Source organism: Notolepis coatsorum (genome assembly GCF_963971535.1).
Source record: "Notolepis coatsorum genome assembly, chromosome: 5".
Classification (NCBI taxonomy): domain Eukaryota; kingdom Metazoa; phylum Chordata; class Actinopteri; order Aulopiformes; family Paralepididae; genus Notolepis; species Notolepis coatsorum.
In genome coordinates this window covers 143,582,686-143,600,705 of record NC_140169.1, presented here as the reverse complement: position 1 = coordinate 143,600,705, position 18,020 = coordinate 143,582,686, and the positions used below count along the sequence as shown (strand labels likewise).

Below are 18,020 nucleotides of genomic sequence, written 5' to 3'. Positions count from 1 at the left end.
TGAAACTCCCATCTGTTTGTTCACTGCCTCACAGACCAGCAGGAAAGGAAATGAGCTTTGTCTATTCATAGTTTTATGTTTTTATATGTTTATTTAGTTTCATATTAATCACAGACATCTTGGTAGGCAAACAACAAGTGCTTGTAAGCAAATACAAGTATCATTAAATCAATACTGTGGCCAATGAGCTGTGGTGTTGTGGCAAACAGTTTATCCACCTTTTTTATTTTAATTCATTAATACCTTCCCACCTTTTTATTTGTGAAATAAGTACCCACATTTTAAGCTTGTACAAATCTTTCTGATTTGAATTTCATAGGATAGAGTTTATGGTAACTACTATCAGATTGGCCCAAGTTACTTGGAATATAGTCTATTTTCAAGGAAATAAGACAAAATTCTGTTCTGAAAAAGTATCTTTATATATTGGAGATATAGCGTTATATACTGTATATAAGCAATAACATGAGTTGAGTGCTATATGGTGGTTACTGACACTGGTGGGCTGTGGTATTAGGAACTAGTAAATCAGCAAATCAGCAAAGACGGAAGCGCTGCGTTTATTTTGATACATCTATCTTGGTTCATTGTTGCTAAGCAATTCTTTGCTTAAAAACTAAAGAAAACCCACTAACCTCTAGGAATCTACCTTGCCTATATTACTACCTACTAAGCTAATATGTCTCTACTACTATGAACTCAAGACTGTAGCACTCAAGTTCAACACTGTTTGATGAACAATCTTACTGACCCTTAGCTGCCAGAGTTGTATCCTACCTGCTGACTTGTTGTACAGAACATGTAAGTGTCTGGGGCGGCTAGGTGGTGCAGTGGGCAAGGCACTCGCCACCAATGCTGGAGACGCTGGGTTTGAGCCCAGCTCTCCACATTGTTTTCAGTTTGGCTGGTCGTCCGTACTAATACAATTGACAGTATTAGGGGGAGGGAAAACTGAGTGGTGGGGATCGGACGTTGTGGAGAGCGACTCCTACAGGTCGGTTGGTGCGCCTGCGCAGTAGAATCAAGAAGCGACGGGGGCGGCGCCCCTCCAAAGCGCAGACCCCTGACGCTGAAAGATCGCGCCGCGCAGGTGAAAAGATGCGACGGCTGCTACCTCGAGTATCGGAGGGGACTCGTGCTATGTATGACTTAGTCCACATTGCAGCCGGCTTGTGGGAGGCAAGAAACGGCGTTTGAGACAGGGGAGGGTTGAATTGGACAATACCAAATTGGGATGGGAGAAAAATAGAAAATGGGAGAAAAAGTGGATAAAAAAAAAAAGAACTTGTAAGTGGCTTTGGATAAAAGGTTCGGGGAAAGAGTAAATGAGTCCGATTCCCTTGGTGTTTCACCTGGGTTTACAACCCTGTAGAACTCGCCAACACCCCCGTAGACCTCGCCAACACCCCCGTAGACCTCCCCAACACCCCCGTAGACCTCCCCAACACCCCTGTAGACCTCCCCAACACCCCTGTAGACCTCCCCAACACTCCTGTAGACCTCCCCAACACCCCTGTAGACCTCTCCAACACCCCTGTAGACCTCTCCAACACCCCTGTAGACCTCCCCAACACCCCCGTAGACCTCACCAACACCCCCGTAGACCTCCCCAACACCCCGTAGACCTCGCCAACACCCCTGTAGACCTCCCCAACACCCCTGTAGACCTCCCCAACACCCCTGTAGACCTCGCCAACACCCCCGTAGACCTCGCCAACACCCCTGTAGACCTCACCAACACCCCCGTAGACCTCACCAACACCCCCGTAGACCTCTCCAACACCCCTGTAGACCTCACCAACACCCCTGTAGACCTCACCAACACCCCCGTAGACCTCACCAACACCCCCGTAGACCTCCCCAACACCCCTGTAGACCTCGCCAACACCCCTGTAGACCTCTCCAACACCCCTGTAGACCTCACCAACACCCCGTAGACCTCCCCAACACCCCTGTAGACCTCGCCAACACCCCCGTAGACCTCTCCAACACCCCTGTAGACCTCGCCAACACCCCTGTAGACCTCGCCAACACCCCCGTAGACCTCACCAACACCCCCGTAGACCTCACCAACACCCCTGTAGACCTCACCAACACCCCCGTAGACCTCCCCAACACCCCCGTAGACCTCACCAACACCCCTGTAGACCTCGCCAACACCCCCGTAGACCTCACCAACACCCCCGTAGACCTCACCAACACCCCCGTAGACCTCACCAACACCCCTGTAGACCTCACCAACACCCCGTAGACCTCTCCAACACCCCGTAGACCTCACCAACACCCCCGTAGACCTCACCAACACCCCTGTAGACCTCGCCAACACCCCCGTAGACCTCACCAACACCCCTGTAGACCTCGCCAACACCCCCGTAGACCTCACCAACACCCATGTAGACCTCACCAACACCCCTGTAGACCTCACCAACACCCCCGTAGACCTCACCAACACCCCTGTAGACCTCGCCAACACCCCCGTAGACCTCACCAACACCCCTGTAGACCTCACCAACACCCCTGTAGACCTCACCAACACCCCCGTAGACCTCACCAACACCCCTGTAGACCTCGCCAACACCCCTGTAGACCTCACCAACACCCCGTAGACCTCACCAACACCCCTGTAGACCTCACCAACACCCCTGTAGACCTCTCCAACACCCCTGTAGACCTCGCCAACACCCCTGTAGACCTCGCCAACACCCTCCTAGACCTCCCCAACACCCCTGTAGACCTCCCCAACACCCCCGTAGACCTCGCCAACACCCCCGTAGACCTCGCCAACACCCCCGTAGACCTCGCCAACACCTCCGTAGACCTCGCCAACACCCCCGTAGACCTCGCCAACACCTCCGTAGACCTCGCCAACACCCCCGTAGACCTCCCCAACACCCCCGTAGACCTCGCCAACACCTCCGTAGACCTCGCCAACACCCCCGTAGACCTCGCCAACACCCCCGTAGACCTCTCCAACACCCCCGTAGACCTCGCCAACACCCCCGTAGACCTCTCCAACACCCCCGTAGACCTCCCCAACACCCCTGTAGACCTCGCCAACACCCCCGTAGACCTCGCCAACACCCCCGTAGACCTCGCCAACACCCCCGTAGACCTCGCCAACACCCCCGTAGACCTCGCCAACACCCCCGTAGACCTCGCCAACACCCCTGTAGAACTCCCCAACACCCCTGTAGACCTCGCCAACACCCCTGTAGACCTCACCAACACCCCTGTAGACCTCCCCAACACCTCCGTAGACCTCGCCAACACCCCGTAGACCTCGCCAACACCCCTGTAGACCTCGCCAACACCCCTGTAGACCTCACCAACACCCCTGTAGACCTCTCCAACACCCCCGTAGACCTCGCCAACACCCCCGTAGACCTCGCCAACACCTCCGTAGACCTCGCCAACACCCCCGTAGACCTTGCCAACACCCCCGTAGACCTCGCCAACACCCCCGTAGACCTCGCCAACACCCCCGTAGACCTCGCCAACACCCCCGTAGACCTCCCCAACACCCCTGTAGACCTTGCCAACACCCCCGTAGACCTCACCAACACCCCCGTAGACCTCACCAACACCCCTGTAGACCTTGCCAACACCCCCGTAGACCTCGCCAACACCCCCGTAGACCTCCCCAACACCCCTGTAGACCTTGCCAACACCCCCGTAGACTTCACCAACACCCCTGTAGACCTCCCCAACACCCCGTAGACCTCGCCAACACCCCCGTAGACCTCGCCAACACCCCGTAGACCTACCCAACACCCCGTAGACCTCCCCAACACCCCGTAGACCTCGCCAACACCCCTGTAGACCTCCCCAACACCCCGTAGACCTCGCCAACACCCCGTAGACCTCCCCAACACCCCGTAGACCTCCCCAACACCCCGTAGACCTCCCCAACACCCCGTAGACCTCGCCAACACCCCCGTAGACCTCCCCAACACCCCGTAGACCTCGCCAACACTCCCGTAGACCTCCCCAACACCCCCGTAGACCTCCCCAACACCCCGTAGACCTCGCCAACACCCCTGTAGACCACCCCGTAGACCTCCCCAACACCCCGTAGACCGCCCCAACACCCCGTAGACCTCGCCAACACTCCCGTAGACCTTGCCAACACCCCCGTAGACCTCGCCAACACCCCGTAGACCGCCCCAACACCCCTGTTTTTTTTCTTTCTCCAGGTAAAACGTTTCCTTTCCGGGTGAATAGGTCAAGCTAGGCTGTCGCCGTGGTGATGGCAGAGAAATAGTCTACAAAGTCATTTAAGGTGGACTCGTGCAACTATTTCACACACACGCACTGCACGAGTCCACCTTAAATTACTTAAAAATAAAACCATCAAGGTATAGTTAATGTGTAGGTTAAGGTCTGCTTATTTAAGGCGAGACACTGCAGGTGAATAGTCAAATATACTTTTTTTGTTGATTTTGAGATTTTGTTATATTTTGCTTCCTAAACATGTCTTCTATGAAACTAGTGACAATAAAACGTCAATAACACACATTTAGTTGTTTATTTTACTTCATTTTGCCTTATTGCATCCATAAATGTGCACATATTTAATGGGGAAGTGCCTCATTTGCATATATAAACATAAATTTCAGAAAACTTGCAATATATTTTTTCTTAGTTTATATGTACATAACAAACTGGGAAAGTTTCATAGTGATATCTATTCAAATATTTTTTGCCTATTAGGGGGTACTACACTGTACTACACTGTTTGTAGCCTGTGTGTAGTTCTGTTCAGTTCAATAACATCATTATTATTATTATTCAGTTATCAGGCATGTGTTTAGGTTGTCTATTACTAATGGTTTGATTAGGTAATGTGTTTGTAAATATCTGTTTTAAAAAAAAAGTATGGCATTTTACAATACAGAACTTTGAAGGCGTTTTCCCAAAAATGAGTTTTAAGAGTTTTTCCTCATACTCTGAGCCAGAAATCTCCACTTCAGTAGCACTCACATACACCAAACCTTCCAGTTCTATTCATATCTATGTTCTGAAGGTATTTACAGAAGGGTTTGTTGATATCGCATTCATACCCTGATTTATATCACATTTTATTCCTAAAAACATGGCGAAATATGGAATTTTACCATAAAAATGGACTGAATGGAGTATTTTCTGATTTATGGAGTGATAAAAAGAGATATCCAAAATCCCCTCTGTAATAACCTTTGGCTCTAATATGTCAACAAAATGAAACTATAATTTTGAAAATGGCTTTATCCAATGTTCAGATTTCTGTCCTGGAATTATATGCAAATTAGTGCATATTTAAGTAGATAATGCCTCATTTGCATATTCAAACATACAATTTCAGAAAACTTGTAATACAAAAAAGTCTTGTCTTAATATAAGTAATCAACTGGGGAAGTTTCATTGTGATATCTATTAGTTAATTTTTTTTACCCTATTCACCTGTAGTGTCTCCCCTTAATGAGTGATATCCTTCCTTAACCCTTTCACACTACAGAAGGTTAACCTTTCACTACCACACTGTGGTAGTGGAAGGGTTAACCTTCTGTATTGTCGCAGTGAAAGGGTTAACCCTTTGGTAGTGTGAAAGGGTTAAGCTCTTTCCGGGGGCAGGGGGGAGGAATATTCCTGCTACTTTGAACGTTTAGGGATCATTTTGAGATCACATGCCTATGGACGGATCTGGTGCCTAAGCGGCTTACCGAGTTCTTTGGATGCCTCGTCTTTCTTCCCCCCTCTCTCTCTCTCTCGCCCTCTTTTTATTCCTTCCTTCTTTCTCTTCTCCTCAAGTGCCCAGACTTGAGGGTCAAAGACCTCGTCCTTCCTTGCCAATATACCACATTTCAAATTTACTTCACATTTCACCACTTCACCATTTATTGTCATTATACAGCACGAGTACAGTGCAATGGAAATAAGTTTGGCATCCAGCCAGAGTGCAATAGTAATGTATAATGTACAGGTGATTAAACTGGGTATAAAATGTATAAACCAGTATTACTGACTGAGTAATGGCGCTAATCAGATGTATGTACAGAGTTGTATTAATATGTACACTGATGCAGGTATAAAGACACTATAGTAGTACGTCATACTGGCCAGCAGCATAACTACTAAGAGTAGGTAAGGGATATGACATGTACAGATATAAATATAGTATCTACTGATATGTAAAAAGGATTGTGTGCAGGTATGGATATATATATATATACTGTACACCGTAAGAATAAATACATATATACAAGAATAAATATATACAGCATTATGTATGTTATCATACAGAGTTATATGCAGGTGTTTAAGCAGGTATATACAAGAATTATATACAGGTATATTCAGACAGATATGGATATATAAGCGGTAAATACATACATGTATATAATACGGTATATTACAGCACTATTGTACATGCATCATACAGAGTTATATGGGTAGACTATAGTATGAGGTGGGTAGTTGTGATTATTATGATTGATTACTATGATTTCAGTATATGGCATGTGTTGATGGTGAAAGCAGTAGGTAGGTATACATTCAGTATAGGCATTGCAACATAGTTCAAAGTTCGTACGGTACGGGTAACAGAGCCTAGGGTGTACTGTAGGCCATACCATATCTGAATCTCTCCCACGATCATAAACTGTAATCGTTCTAAATTGGATTTGATTTTGCAGACCGAAGCCCCATGTGAACCTTGCTGAATCGGGCCTGGGCTGAACTTCATGGAATTAGGCCAAGATATTTTTGCGCCTTGTGTAACCCCCCCCCCCCCCCCCCATTCCATAACTTAGGTCTATCGCAGCTGTCACGTGACTGTCTGTGTCACTTCCTGTTAGATTCTATCCATTTCTTGAACCCAATTAGTTTCCCAGTTTGGCACTGATACCCTGTGTGTGTGTGTGTGTGTGTGTATATATATATGTGCGTATATGTTTCCAGCTGGCAATTCAGGCGCATATCTAATCTATCTAGGTTTAAGACTGAAGTAGGTAGATGTTCAATTTAACACGCAGCCATCTGCTTGGAATAAAGCACAACGAGAATAAAGTAAAGAACTGCTGATGTAGTGAAGGACTCGATAGGTTATATATACTATGATGAATACGTCGTGGGTTTCTCTCTTGATCCATGTTGAAGGATGAGTTGTACTGATTTGTTTTGAGGTTGGCCGCCTCCCATCGTGCTGCTGCTGTTGTTTTGGCTCCGCCTCCGACCAACCAGGACCACGACTGACCATATTCACACGGCAGCTGCTTTGCGCCTAATGTCACGGCACTCAGGTTGGCTTGAACGAAAAAATCCCAACCTGAGCGTGACTTGAGAACAAAACGTCCGCGTTGTGAATATGGTCAATGGAAACAAGTTTGTTAAAGTCAAATACTGCTTCAGAATTCTCCATGCTACTATATTATATGAATTATCCAGTACATACTATATTATATGAATTCTTCATGCCCCATACTATATTATATGAATTCTTCATGCCCCATACTATATTATATGAAGTATCCATGCTACATACTAGGGCTGGGCGATATAACGATAACAATATATATCGCGATTTATTTTAATTATCGTTATCGGGAAAAAATAATATCGAATTTTTTATTTATTTTTTTGGTGACCTGCAACAGGGCCGTTTTAAAACCAGAGACGGTGGACAGACTTGTTTTTCTTGCCTGCAACTTAAAGTAATGGCTTTGCTTGTCCAAATGACAATACTGACCAAATTGAGATTTATTTTTCTCTTGTCCATTTATTTTGTTTGCTTTCTAATTTAAAATAGCAGAGCTAGACTCCAGTCACGAGTCATACTATATTATATGAATTCTTCGTGCTACATACTATATTATATGAATTCTTCATGCTACATACTATATTATATGAATTCTTCGTGCTACATACTATATTATGAATTCTTCATGCTACATACTATATTATATGAATTCTTCATGCTACATACTATATTATATGAATTCTTCATGCTACATACTATATTATATGAATTCTCCATGCTACATACTATATTATAGGAATTCTTCATGCTACATACTATATTATATGAATTCTTCATGCCCCATACTATATTATATGAATTCTTTATGCCCCATACTATATTATATGAATTCTCCATGCTACATACTATATTATAGGAATTCTTCATGCCCCATACTATATTATATGAATTCTTCATGCTCCATACTATATTATAGGAATTCTCCATGCTACATACTATATTATCCACAATACGTACTACAGTATATTATGAGTTCTCCATGTTATATTCTCCATGCTACATACTATATTATATGAATTCTCCATGCTACATACTATATTATATGAATTCTTCATGCTACATACTATATTATATGAATTCTCCATGCTACATACTATATTATATGAATTCTTCATGCTCCATACTATATTATATGAATTCTCCATGCTACATACTATATTATATGAATTCTCCATGCTACATACTATATTATCCACACTATGTACTACAGTATATTATGAGTTCTCCATGTTATATTCTCCATGCTACATACTATATTATATTAATTCTCCATGCTACATACTATATTATATTAATTCTCCATGCTACATACTATATTCTCCACGTTACATACTACAGTATATTATGAGAGAGGATGGCTCCTACCGGGATCATCCCTATGTTCCCCGCTTGATTGATTAATAGATTGAAAATGTTATACATTTTTATTATTTTATTAATTATTAATGTCCGTCTTGTTTCGAACGGTTAATCTTAGGCCCTCTTTCGAACTGGTTAAGGTTAGAGTTTGGAATCAGGGCTTGTGGTCCAAAATTTTCAATCAAAGCGGGGAACATAGGACCCGGGGAACATATGACATGCTCCCCTCCTACCCAGTGCAGCAACATGTTGAGTATGGAGAAGATGGCTCCTACCCAGTCGTTTCAATTCCACATTTCGTGCAGCAAGTTTTTACCCCCCCGAGTTATTTCCAGTTCCAGGCTCGCCAAACAATTTTTCCCAAACAAACAAACAAACAAACAAACAAGCAAACAACACACTCGTCGCTGGAGCATCACTGGTGTGTTTTTCTTGGGGCACAACTGACCGAACATCCTCCTGATTGCACAGCTAGCAAGTGGAAACAGCTGCCACTGAATTGTTTTCCTCTTGTGGTGTTTTGAACGGCCACGTCCATCTGTCTGCAAATCCACCAAATATGTAGTATTTTGCACGCACTGTTTTCCATGTAATGTACAGTGAGCTCCAACGGTATGTAATATGATGTGTTGAATTCGTAAAACACAGTTTATTTGTCACATACACACATTATACATTTACAACGGCAGTGAAGCCTCCCTTAGACTGTGCAAACATCGGAAAATAAACTCTTTCAATAAAAACTCAATAACAATAAAACAATAATTTTTATTGCGTTAAGTTGACAACCCATGGCAGATGTCTTACTTTATGACTTCACTTGTCAAATAAACGTAACCAAACATCATGTACACCCTAAATAATCTGGTAACAGCCAGCATTTACCGGTGCCTGTGGTCTTTTGTCTCACTTTATCTCTTTATTGCGGTTTCTTTTATACACTATGTATTTGCAGAGGCCCTTTTTGAAATCATAACGACTTGTTTGATAAGATCTCGTCTGAAAGCCTGTCCAGGAGGGTCTGGTAACTGTTGTAATTTTGTTTTCCCATCCGTAGTTTAGGATAATTTAATAGTGTGCTTCAATCATGATTACGGTTTATTTTGTCTCTATAATCTCTACGGTGGTCTGGCGATTTAAAAAAAGATGAGTAAAATGGAATGTGCTGGGTCTTCTTCGTGTATTTGCTCCAAAACACACAGTAGGCATATTGTCACTTTAGTAATTAGGATGTTGTACCAATATTAGTATTGGATATCGGCCTGATTCTATTCAAATCTATTGTCGTCATACAGCACAAGTACAGTACAACGGAAATAAGTTTAGCATCCAACCCGAGTGCAAATGTAACCGTAAAGTGCAGTAGTAATATACAATGTACAGGTGATTAAACTGGGTATAAAATATATAAATGTATGTTATGTTTAAAAAAAAAAAATATATATATATATATATATATATATATATATATATAAATAAATTGGTACTACTGAGTAACGGTGCTAATCAGAGAGTATTAATATGTACAGGGATGAAGACACTGTGAGACCCATGTGCTGCACAGAACTCACGGTTGGAATCTGGGTAAACGGTTTCAACCTAATCAGAGGAAGCTAAGAGTCCTTGCTAGCATGAAGGACACCTGCTACACCCGTATCATAGTGGAAAACAGTCGAGGGAAAACCCTGGCTGTGCCAGATGTCCCGGGGTCCTTCTCAGTGTTTGACCAAAAATACCAGAATAATACAAGAAATAAATAACTCTGTATGTCTTGGAACTTGAACCGGAAATTAGTCGGTACAGATTGATTCAAGCTGGTCTGTAGAACGTTTCTCAGTATGGGAGCATATTCTATTACATGTTCTGCATCCTTCCCCTTGAAGGCCTAATGCTGTACCCCTCCTACTGTGGGTGTAATGCTGCTGTACCCCTCCTACTGTGGGTGTAATGCTGTACCTCCTACTGTGGGTGTAATGCTGTACCTCCTACTGTGGGTGTAATGCTGTACCTCCTACTGTGGGTATAATGCTGGACCCCTTAAAAAGGTGCTGCCGAATTTCTATCAGCATGTGACCTGTCCCACCAGAGGCGAGAACATATTAGACCATGTATACTCGCAATTTAAGAATGGGTACAAGTCACAGGCTCTTAGTCCATTCGGTAAAAGCGATCACGCAGCAATTTTTCTTTTGCCTAAGTACAAACAGTGTCTCAAGCGAACGCCGGTGGTCTCGCGAGAGGTTAAGCGTTGGACCGTGACGTCAGTAGAGTCACTCCAAGCAGTGCTGGGAAGCACAGAATGGAGTGTACTCCGTGATAACACAGCCAATATTAACGAATACACCGAAACGGTGATTGACTATGTCTGTACTCAGGTAGAAGTAATAATCCCCACCACCAAAATTAATATCTACCCAAACCAAAAGCCCTGGGTAGACAAATCCGTCCGTGAGGCTCTGAAAGTGCGCACATCAGCATACAACACCGGGCTGGTGACAGGCAACATGGAAGAACACAAGATGGCAAGATACAACGTCAGGAGAGCAGTAATAGAGGCAAAACGGCGGTACAAGGATAAAGTTGAACTTCAGTTTGAACAGGCTGACTCTAGAGGCATGTGGCAGGGCCTCAGAACAATGACAGACTACAAAGGAACCCCCCTCAAACTGAACAGTGACATCTCCTTAGCAAATGATCTCAACTCCTTCTATGCGAGGTTTGAGGCTGTGAATAACAACACCAGCCTACAAACCACGGCAATGGGGGGGGGGGGGTCTGCTGATGGAGACTCAGTGTTCAGGGTAACAGAGCATGAGGTGAGACGGATCTTTAAAAAAGTGGATATCAGGAAGGCAGCAGGACCGGACGGCATCCCCGGCCGCGTCCTAAAAGTCTGTGCCGACCAACTGGCCCCGGTATTCACTGACATCTTCAACCTGTCCTTGGAACAGGCCGTCATCCCCACCTGTCTGAAGAAGTCCACCATCATCCCTGTACCCAAAAAATCTACGCCCGCTTGCCTCAACGACTACCGCCCTGTAGCCCTCACCTCCATAGCCATGAAGTGCTTTGAGAAGCTAGTGAAGGGCTACATCTGTTCCTCCCTCCCAATCAACCTGGACCCTCTGCAATTTGCATATCGCCCCAACAGGTCCACGGAGGACGCCATAGCCCATGTGCTGCACACAGCAGCATCACATCTGGACAAGAGGAAGGGGAACTATGTGAGAATGCTGTTCATCGACTACAGCTCAGCATTCAATACCATAGTCCCCTCCAAACTCATAGCCAAGCTCAGGGACCTGGGCTTGAACTATGACCTGTGCCAGTGGGTCCTGGACTTCCTGACGGGCAGACCCCAGGTGGTAAGAGCCGGCAACTGCACCTCCTCATCCATCACGCTCAACATAGGGGCCCCCCAGGGCTGTGTTCTGAGCCCCCTCCTCTACTCCCTGTACACACATGACTGCGTAGCACAGCGGAACAACAACACCATCATCAAATTTGCTGATGACACAGTAGTGGTGGGCCTGATCACTGCCAACGACGAAAGGGCCTACCTGGAAGAGGTAGAGAACCTGTCACAGTGGTGTCAGGAGAACTGCCTCTCCCTGAACGTCAGCAAAACAAAAGAGATGATTGTGGACTTCAGGAGGTCGGGGGTCAAGGACTACAGCCCCCTCAGCATCGACGGGGCACCAGTTGAGAGAGTGAACAGTTTCAAGTACCTCGGAGCCCACATATCCGAGGACTTGACATGGACCACACACATTGACAGTGTTGTGAAGAAGGCACGACAACGCCTCTACTTCCTCAGGCGCCTAAGGAAGTTCCAAGTCAGTCAGAAGATCCTTAGGAACTTCTACTCATGTACAATAGAGAGCATCCTGACCGGCAACATCACCTCCTGGTTTGGGAATAGCACTGCACAAGACCGTAGCAGACTACAAAGAGTGACACGTTCAGCCGAACGCACAATTAGAGGGGGGCTTCCCACCCTCCAGAACATTTACAACAAGCGGTGCAAGGGGAAGGCTAAGAGAATTATTAAGGACTCGAGCCACCCGAACAACTGCCTCTTTGAACTGCTGCCGTCAGGCAAGCGATACCGGAGTCTTATGGCGAGCACAGAAAGACTCAGAAGGAGCTTCTATCCCCAGGCCATCAGGCTGCTAAACGAACAATAATCGCTAAACGAACAATAATCACTATGCAACAACCATCAAATGCACACAGCACACACACCCACACGCACACACACACTCACTCAAACAAACAACACACTGCAGCACCCACTCTCCACACTTTAGATCACACAAACACACTTACACTTTATATTTATTGATAAAGGATTTGCACTACAACTCGTACACCTACTGTGAATTGTACCTAAACTGCACCTCGTCCATTTATGCCTTGCACTATATAGTATTGTATATTAGTACACTGCACAGTATTGTATATTGTATGGTAACTACGTCTACGAACATTGTACATATGTCTAAACTGAACACTGTGACCTCTTTTTTTTCTTCTAATTTTTACTATGTTTTTATTTCATACTTATCTTGTCATGCACAGTCTCTGGAGCGCAACAGTAAGAAGCATTTTGTACAAAAGTATTCTGTACTTCTGTATGACAACTATTAAAGAAACTTGAAACTTGAACTCCTACTGTGGGTGTAATGCTGGACCGCTCCTACAGTGGGTTTAATGCTGTACCCCTCCTACTGTGGGTGTAATGCTGGACCCCTCCTACTGTGGGTGTAATGCTGTACCTCCTACTGTGGGTGTAATGCTGGACCCCTCCTACTGTGGGTGTAATGCTGGACCCCTCCTACTGTGGGTCTAATGCTGTACCTCCTACTGTGGGTGTAATGCTGGACCCCTCCTACTGTGGGTGTAATGCTGTACCTCCTACTGTGGGTGTAATGCTGTACCCCTCCTACTGTGGGTGTAATGCTGTACCTCCTACTGTGGGTGTAATGCTGTACCCCTCCTACTGTGGGTGTAATGCTGGACCCCTCCTACTGTGGGTGTAATGCTGGACCCCTCCTACTGTGGGTGTAATGCTGTACCTCCTACTGTGGGTGTAATGCTGTACCTCCTACTGTGGGTGTAATGCTGTACCTCTCCTACTGTGGGTGTAATGCTGTACCCGTCCTACTGTGGGTGTAATGCTATACCTCCTACTGTGGGTGTAAAGCTGTACCTCCTACTGTGGGTGTAATGCTGTACCTCTCCTACTGTGGGTGTAATGCTGTACCTCTCCTACTGTGGGCGTAATGCAGTACCCGTCCCGTCCTACTCTGCCACCTATGCATTTTCACGTGAAACGGGTCATCGGTGCATGCATCCCTGTCTTTTTACATGTCTTCATCCCTGTCTTTATATGTCTTCATCCTTGTCTTTACGTGTCTTCATTCTTGTCTTTATGTCCTTATCCCTGTCTTTATGTCTTCATCCCTGTCTTTATGTGTCTTCATCCCTGTCTTTATGTCTTCATCCTTGTCTTTTTACATGTCTTGATCCCTGTCTTTACATGTCTTCATCCCTGTCTTTACGTGTCTCCTGTTGTCTGTGCAGTGACCTGAAAAAGAAGGCAAACTCTGTGAAGAACTGCACAGCTAAGATCGAGCTCCTTGGTTCATATGACCCCCAGAAACAGCTGATCATCAAAGACCCATATTATGTAAGTATCCATGGTAACACTTTTTTCTTTCTAATAATTAACTTAATTCAAAGGTAACAATTAGCTTGTGAAAATACTTGGCAACAATTGATGTTATATTGGACTAGTTCTATGTTATGATGCTGTTGCTGAAGACATTTGATGTAAAGCAAAGCCTGTTAACACTTAGTTTGTGTTTTTATGTTCTTTATTATTATTTAATAAATAATTTCAAAAGACTCAAACACGTTTTTTGTTTTGAGAACAAATGTAAAAAAAAGTATATTTTCTGCACTCTTGATGTATAGCATACATTTGATTTTAGTTTTGTAACCATCAATTAGCAAATTTTTTGAAAGAGCATAAACGAGGAATAAAGTTAAAAAAAAATTGCCTACTATTTAAATTTGTTTTATCCGATTAATCAAAGTAATACTTGACAGATTAATCGACTATCAAAATAGTTGTTAGTTGTAGCCGTGGTAACGATGTTCTTTAAACATGTCCCCGCCCTCAGTGATGGGTGATTGAATAAAGAAGTGATTTGAGATTTCCATTCTGGATATAAACTTAACCGAGTTATCCGAGGTCAAGGGGTGTCGTGTTACTCCTTTTAAAAAAACCTGGGCCTCTCAAGCTCTTTGGGACATTGTGATTTAAGACGGTGGTTCCCAAATGGTGGGGTGTGCTCCCCATGGGGGCCCGAGGCGAACTGCAGGGAGGGCACGGGAGGGTTGGAGGGATAAAAAAAAGACATTGTTGTCACCATATACTGTATAATTTGATGGTCGTTCCTACTAGTGTAGTGGAATGCTGGCACACGCGCTAACACAGTGTGGAGAGAGGTCCTGCTGCGCGGGGAACAAAACGTGTACAGAACGGAATGCAATCGGGTTCAAATACAACGTGTTGCACGCAAGAGCCGTCTTCTTTAAACAAATCGAGAAGAAACATCACAATAAATCAAGAACAAAACAAAAACACCATGAAGTCCACATTTTTTTAAAATAAATAAAATAAATTAATGCAACACTCCCACGCGAAGGTAAGGAAAATCTCACTAAAACCTAGCAATAGAAAAAAATTCACCACAGGCAATGTGGAGGGGCGAAACCTTAGAAGGGCCGTTCAAGGGGGGGGGGATCTCCCTTCTTAGATGTCGGTGATAGTAGTGCTGCAATAAAACAGGCGAAACAGTTGGTAAGCATGTACATATACGTGTAATGAAACACAAACAAGTACATGCAATAGCAACCGGGGTATATAAGAGCATTTTGAAAGATTGAAAATGGAGCTGATGACGGATCCAGATCCAGATGACGGAGGTATGGGGGGGCGGCGTAGAGGGGATTGCATCCTCCCGGCCATCATCACAGGACGTCCACCACTCCGGTCATCACCAGGAGACAACCTCTCACAGGGAGACAGGGAGACGGGGACAGGCGTTAGATGTCGGTGATAGTAGTGTTGCAATAAAACAGGCGAAACAGTTGGTAAGCATGTACATATACGCGTAATGAAACACAAACGAGTACATGCAATAGCAACTAGGGTATATAAGAACATCAAACACTGTTGCTAGGTGGCGGCACACAATCTTTTATAGCGAACTACAGTAGCCAGCTGACGCAATGTTAGCTACTATCCCACCAGGAAGAGGGAAAGAAATCCAAATGTTTTTTGACATGTCGGGAACTAAAAGAGCCCCCATATCAAACGTTCTAGGCAACGTTAACATCGTTCACGTTACAAAGCCGAAGACGAGATATAGTATGACGAGGCATGAGTCTCCCTCAAGAGTCCTCTGCTCTCTTTCATGTCTACTGAGGTCGGTGTGATTTTGCCTTCCAAATCCTTTAAAAAAAAAGGCATCCAACCAGAATGCACATGTAATGATAAAGTGCAATAGTAATATATACTATGTACAGGTGATTAAACTGGGTATAGAATATATAATATATATATATATATATAATTTGTACTAAAATACAATAGACCTATCTCAAACCCTAATGTTTGTGGAAAAAAAGTCTGCACACCGTCTATAGTGTTCCCAAGTTTTAATGTACTTGAACACAACGTTTCGGCCTGTGGCCTTTTTCAAGTGTCAACGACATGTGAAAAGGGGTGGGGTATATATACATATACAAATTAAAGGTCAAGGTTGAGCCAGGTCAAAGTTCAAATCAATTAGCCTATGGGCTACACATTTACAGACCATATTGCAGCTCAAGTGCCTAGAACATACGGTACATAGTAACCATAACAGTAGTACGGTAGTTTAGTAGTTAAATGTGACACACCTTCACATGCCAAAATTGAGAAAATATATAATAAGAAAACTTAAAAAACAGAAGAATTAATTAAAAAAACACAGAATCAGGACAGAATGTGTGTATTTACAGGAAGGGTTTGATGTCAAACTCTTCGTTCAGTCCAAGAGGGGCCATAGTCTGCAGGGTGTGAATATGGTAGGTCTCTCTCTGCAAAAGTAGTTTGCCATGGTCTCCTCCTCTCGCTGGTCTCTCTACCTTTTCAATGCCTGTGTATCTTAATGTGCTGATATTGTGTCCTGCCTGTCTAAAGTGTACTGCAACCGGGTTATGTTCATCACCACATCTGATGTTGCTGCGGTGTTCGCTGATGCGTATTTTGAGTTGCCGGTTGGTTTTACCTACATAGCACAGGCCACAAGGGCATTTGATTAGGTAGATGACATGAGTGGAGCTACAGGTGATGAAGCCACGGACTCTGAGGGTTTTACCATTACGTGGATGTGTGTAGGTCTTACTCTTAATAGTATAGCCACACTGTGCACAGTTACCACACTTATAGTTCCCATCCGGGGTGTTATCTAGGAACGTGGGTCTGTGAGCCGTGGGTGGGCTATAGGATCTCACTAGTTGGTTTCTCAGGTTGGGGGGGGGGCGTTTGTAACCCTGCCCTCTTTTCTTGATCCTCCAATCACAACTGTCGCTTACCTCGGACAGTAACCATCCTTGCAACAACTGTTTAGTTCCATCATTATTATTCCTGTACCATTTAAAACAATGCATTCAGTCGAGCCTTACTGCAGGTGAACACACAGACACATAACAGTTCTCCACGGTGGAAATGCAGATATTTACGGCTTCCGAAAGTCTTGCATTCAGGATTCGTTTCCACACAATCACACATTAGGCCTTTAATTTAACCCTAGCCATATTTTCAGAAGATTCGCCCTAAAAGTACATACAAGTACAAGTAAATGGAAGATTGCTCCACTTCTACAAGGTCCATTAGCCAAGCCCTGGGTCTCCTCTTTCTTAGGACTACAACGATTTCATGACGGCCTCATGTCCTCACGTCTAAATCATCCGGTTTCCGATGCAATGCGCAGGGATTTTTATATAATAAAAATAAATGCACACCAGAACACTAAGAGGAACCTCCAGTTTAATGTTCAAATGAAAAGAGACCAGTAGAAGAAAATAAATGGTTGTTGTGGTATTTTTTTTAAAACCCTTCCTGATTACACCAATAAATTTGGCCATTTTCAAAGCTCTGTAAAAGAATTCGCCAATGTTTCCAATTATCCAAGGGGGGCCTGACTGAAGAGGTTTGGTGAACCACTGGATTAAGGGCTAGCCGCTATACAAATAAACTTGAAAGCATAACTTTTATATAAAACTAAAAGTTTTTATATATAAAAACATA

At 44.3% G+C, this 18,020-nt stretch overlaps 1 protein-coding gene across 2 annotated transcripts in view; it reads left to right on the top strand.

The window, feature by feature from the left end:
- Positions 1–18,020, top strand: part of acp1 (acid phosphatase 1) — a 67,421-nt gene that overhangs the window by 27,741 nt on the left and 21,660 nt on the right. For both annotated transcript variants that reach the window (XM_084315431.1, XM_084315430.1), the window contains exon 5: positions 14,240–14,345. In XM_084315431.1, coding sequence (XP_084171557.1) covers positions 14,240–14,345 — 106 coding nt within the window. The remainder of the gene's footprint in view (positions 1–14,239; positions 14,346–18,020) is intronic.